This window comes from Nematolebias whitei, chromosome 4 (genome assembly GCF_014905685.2).
Source record: "Nematolebias whitei isolate Nwh7 chromosome 4, NemWhi1, whole genome shotgun sequence".
In the NCBI taxonomy this organism is placed as follows: domain Eukaryota; kingdom Metazoa; phylum Chordata; class Actinopteri; order Cyprinodontiformes; family Rivulidae; genus Nematolebias; species Nematolebias whitei.
The window spans coordinates 4,228,847-4,233,444 of NC_056501.1; the positions used below are offsets into that span (position 1 = coordinate 4,228,847).

Here is a 4,598-nt window from a genome sequence, read left to right on the forward strand (position 1 = left end):
CCAGAGGATGGACAGTTGTTTGGACATGTCCAGAGGAGGGACAGTGGGTATACTGGTATGTTAGAAATGCAGCTGCCAGGAAAAAGACAAAGAGGAGATATCTGGATGCAGTTAGAGAGAACATGGAGGTAGTTGGAGTGAGGACAGAGTGAGATGGAGGACGAGGACTCACTGTGGACACCCTTAAGGAGGGAACAGCTGAAAGCAGAAGATAACTGAAATGCGCATTGAACATCAAAACTTTCACTGTTGTTTCATGGCCGAGTCTTTCTGCGTGTAGAGTGTAAAAGTCTTGAGTTTGTGGAAATTCACATTCTGGACTCCGCACTCACTTTTCGAACAGATCTACTGTGGCAACGTAACTCAGGCTTCACCTGCTGCTCGGCTGGATTCACTGCACAATGTTCATTTGCCCGTGTTTTGTTCTTTAAAGCTGTCTGCGTTGAGAGAACACCGAGCTGTGCCATCTGTGGGTGCAGCAGGTTCTTGTCCAGAGAGCAGAGACCGATAATGAGCCGTCTCACACGAGTTGTGAACCTTTTATTCATTAACATTTTAAATACGTAGTTCTTCATCCCCTTTCCTGTGTTGATTTCATACTTTGCAATGAGTATTGTCATTGTTACATTATAAACAACATATTTTATGTAACATTCGCAAAAGACTTGGTGAGTTGTGTTACTTTTATTTTAAATCCAAGCAGGATTTGTGGCTCTGGTTTTATTTAGTGGCAGAAATTGCTCTTTGATTGTAAAGATCAGTGGCCCTTCATTTAAAGGAACACCTCACATGTGTTGAGTTGTTTAGAGCGGCTTTCATTATTCTCTTGTTCAGACACTAATGTTTTCTGTTAAATAACCTTTAGCTGCTCTGTTAGTTCACTGAGGTCGACATGGGGCAGAGACGGCTCTCAGGCGAAAAGACAAAACCATTTACAAACTCTTCCCTGTCCGTGCTTCAACTCTGAATTATTAAGCCAGAACTGGATTATTATTTTTTTTTATTTCCATAGCCTCAGTTTGATTTGAAATGCTTTGCCTGAACAGACAATCTGCTGCTCGTCCGACAGCCTGAGGCGATGCAGCAGCCTCTGTAGACAGTCCTCTTATTATCCAGTTTTACTTCCCTCACTTCTCTGTGATGTGATGAATTATTCTGTTTGTTCTCTGATTGATTTCCTAATGTAACCGCTGCCTCTGCAGTGTTTTCCGACATGAAGCAGCGGTTTGTAATGAGACCTGTGCTGTTCTTTTCGTTTGCGTCAGGATCATTCGTTTGCCTAAATGTGAGCAAAGCTGCAGATAACAGCAACAATTTGCTGTTTCATGAACTACTCGCAGATCGATGCAGAGACGTCCTCGAGTCGGTCCTGGTTGCCTGGAAACAAGAACCAGTTTAGTTTTGCTGCGTTGCTCTGCCTCCGATGTCGATGCAGAACAAAGTTGCTTCACCTCCTAACTGCAGCTCTGCACATCAAAATGCTTTCGATGATTTAAAAAAAACTGTTTTCTTTATAAATAATGTAAAGATTATCATGTGAAGATCAACTTTACATTAGGGTTGACTTCATCAGCAATAGGTTTTAAAGGTAGTCAGCGCAAAGTCATGACCAGTAAAAAAAATAAAATCTAAATTGAAATGGACGTAAAATTTGAGTAAAATGTTCCAAATGTTAGACAAGAGTTTAAAATAACTTAAGTTTTGCCAAAGCCACGTATGTAAATGTTGAGCTCCCCCCCGACCTGCTCGATCCCTGATATTTACTCTTGACCTGAGGGGCAACAGTTTTCACCAGAGAGCCAGATCAAGATCTGTACAGCAATCAAAGAGAACGGAAAAATACATTTTATTTAACAATCTGGACAACCTTTTTTCAGGCTTTTTTCTCGTGGAAGCATTTTTAACTTCATAAAAAATCTTTCTCCCCATTACTTTTTAAAAACGTGACACTTTCTGTAAACTATCTCTTTTCACAATATATTTGTTAGTCTAAACAAACAAAGGAGTCGTCAAGCTTCAGTCTAGTTCTAGGAACACATCGACTTAAGAAGCCCATCTTCAGCTTAAGTTTGATTGATAAAATACTTACGTAGAAGTTTTCTTTTTAATTAAGGATATTTGGGGCCGGATGGAGCTCATCCAAGGGCCACTGTTGGCCCTCGGGTCATATATTGCTCACATGTGTGACAGTTGTTTTGTTTAGTTTTTCCCGTTCAGCAGCTCGTTCACTCCGTTTCCATCTGAACGCGTCCCCTCGGCTCCACGCTGGCCTGAGTGGTTTACCTGCGCAGACTACAGCTGAATGTAGTCATGTGACTAAAGGCTCCACATTCTGCAGCTGCTTTGTTTACACTGAGCGCAGACCTGCACATCTGGATTTGTTACACCTGAAAAAAAAACTACTGGAGTAAACTTTCAGACTGCACCGTTTGATCTGGTCCAGATAGCTTTTTGTTTTTCATTTTCCAATAAGTATCTTTGATCAATGTAATGCAACCGCCCATTTACTCACCTGGATATTGTTTTGTCATTTAGGTGAGTCCAGGGCGGATCGGATCCCTCCCACCCCCTGCAGCCCACCTTCATCCTCTTCCTCCTCTGTGACCACACAGCCAGCCCCCAGGACTGAACTGTTCCCTCCCCCACCCACCAAAACCTCACCTGTGGCACCAGCTAGTTCCCCTTCCTCTGCAGAACCTCAGCCTGAACCTGAACCGCCCGAACCCTCGCAGTCAGAGGAAGAGGAGGCGCACGAAGCCTCGGAAACGAAGCACAGACCTCCCAAGAAAGACCTGCTGGAGATCGACCGTTTCACAATTTGTGGGAACCGAATCGACTGATCAGCAGCAGCAGCTGATCTAATCACTCAGGAAGGCTCACTGGCCGCCCCCTCCCAGCAGGAAGCAGAGTATTTATTAAAGTCGTGAACTTGGACACACGGTCAGACGACTCTGCCGTCGGTGACGCCTGAAGCTGAGAAGTTTAGAAAACTTCAGGTGTCTGACAAACAGCAGGAGACAGGAAGTGAGCGTGTGGCAGCCGAGCTGTGGAGGCAGGCTGCCGTGTGTCGGTGTGTGTCGGTGTGTGTGTGTGTGTGTGTGTGTGTGTGTTGGCGTACAAGCAGCTGTGGGACCAGAAGGACAGAAGTTTAACTCTGCAGCAGGAAAACAAACTAAACTGTCATTTAAGTTTCTCAGACAATCACCGTGAAGGTACCGAGCATCACCAACGGGTCCGTTTGCAGAACCGAGCAACACCTTCAGGCACCGAAGTTCTTCCAAGGAGTTCAGGAGTTTAGAAATGTGGCTCCCCACCTGAAAATCACAACCGAAGTGTTCAACAGAAGGCAGAGTTTCTTTAACCCAACACGTTTGTTTAGGTTCTCTGGACAGATTATTTTTTATTTTATAATTTTGGTTTAATTTTTTTTTTCTTTTTAAAGCAAATGTATATATTTTTTATTGATGTTTTTATTTTATTTATTTATTATTATTTTCATTTTCTTTTTTTTTTTCTTGTCCAGACGACTTGACTTAATTTTGTTAAATTTTTCCACCTGGATTGTTGAGCAGCATCAGGATAGTCTGAATAATTAAACAATATAACATTTTGGCTTTTTAAATTAATTAGGGAAGAAACTTCAGCACCTGGCTGAAAACATAAAATGTGAACTTTCTTCAGACTTTGGTTAATTTTCAAAGTCAGAACAAAAAGTTTGCTCCAATCTAAATGTTGGAGTTGCTGCTTGTGTCGTCAGCTCAGTTGAGTCCGGCTGAAAATGGATCTCGACCTCTGAACTGAAGATGAAGCATCATCTGATGTGTTAACAACAATATTTACAAAGAAGAAAACATTCATTTTTACCCAGTCGCCTTAAAGAGGAGTTTTGTTTCTGTTGGGTGAAGTCGTGTGCAGCCAGGTGAGCCTGTCAGTAAAATATCTGTAAATGTAACAGCAGAAATCTGGAGCTGATCAAGTCCATTCCTCACCAGAACTTCCCTCCAACTGTTGATTTAAAAAATGCACCGATATGTGAATGATTGTTTTTATTAATATTTGCAGTTAATTGTTCAAACAGGGTTCAAACGTGCGGAGTGAGACACTTCCTCTGACAGGATGAATATTTATCACCTCGTCGTTTGCACAGATGGACCGCTGTGTCTTAAAATACGGTCGTTTCACACACACATACACACACACATATATATATATATATATACACATATATATATATATATATATATATACATACATATATATATATATATATATATATATATAGATATATATATATATATATATATATATATATATATATATATATATATATATATATAAAACTGAGCTGATGCTTTCACGTGGATGTCTTAGAATGATAGAAGCAATATTCCCTGAACAAAATGCCTTCTCTGCATGTTTGTGTTAAAAACCGAATCTTTTACTGACATTAACAAAGTGTTCAGATTTTTATTTTAATGTGATGAAAAAAAATCTTTACAAAATATTAAAGATCAGTTTGAAGTTCATAGCTGAAAAGAAAAAAGTTTCAAAGCTTTTATATTTAAAAGTTTAGTTTCCATCAGCACTGTTTTTTATTA

General features: G+C 40.5%; 1 protein-coding gene across 1 annotated transcript in view; it reads left to right on the top strand.

Annotated features, from left to right (window-relative positions):
• Window positions 1-2,858, top strand: part of tapt1a (transmembrane anterior posterior transformation 1a) — a 26,228-nt gene extending 23,370 nt beyond the window's left edge. The window contains exon 15 of the mRNA XM_037675593.1: window positions 2,536-2,858. Coding sequence (XP_037531521.1) covers window positions 2,536-2,840 — 305 coding nt within the window. The 3' untranslated portion in view covers window positions 2,841-2,858. The remainder of the gene's footprint in view (window positions 1-2,535) is intronic.
• The last annotated feature ends 1,740 nt before the right edge of the window (window positions 2,859-4,598 follow it).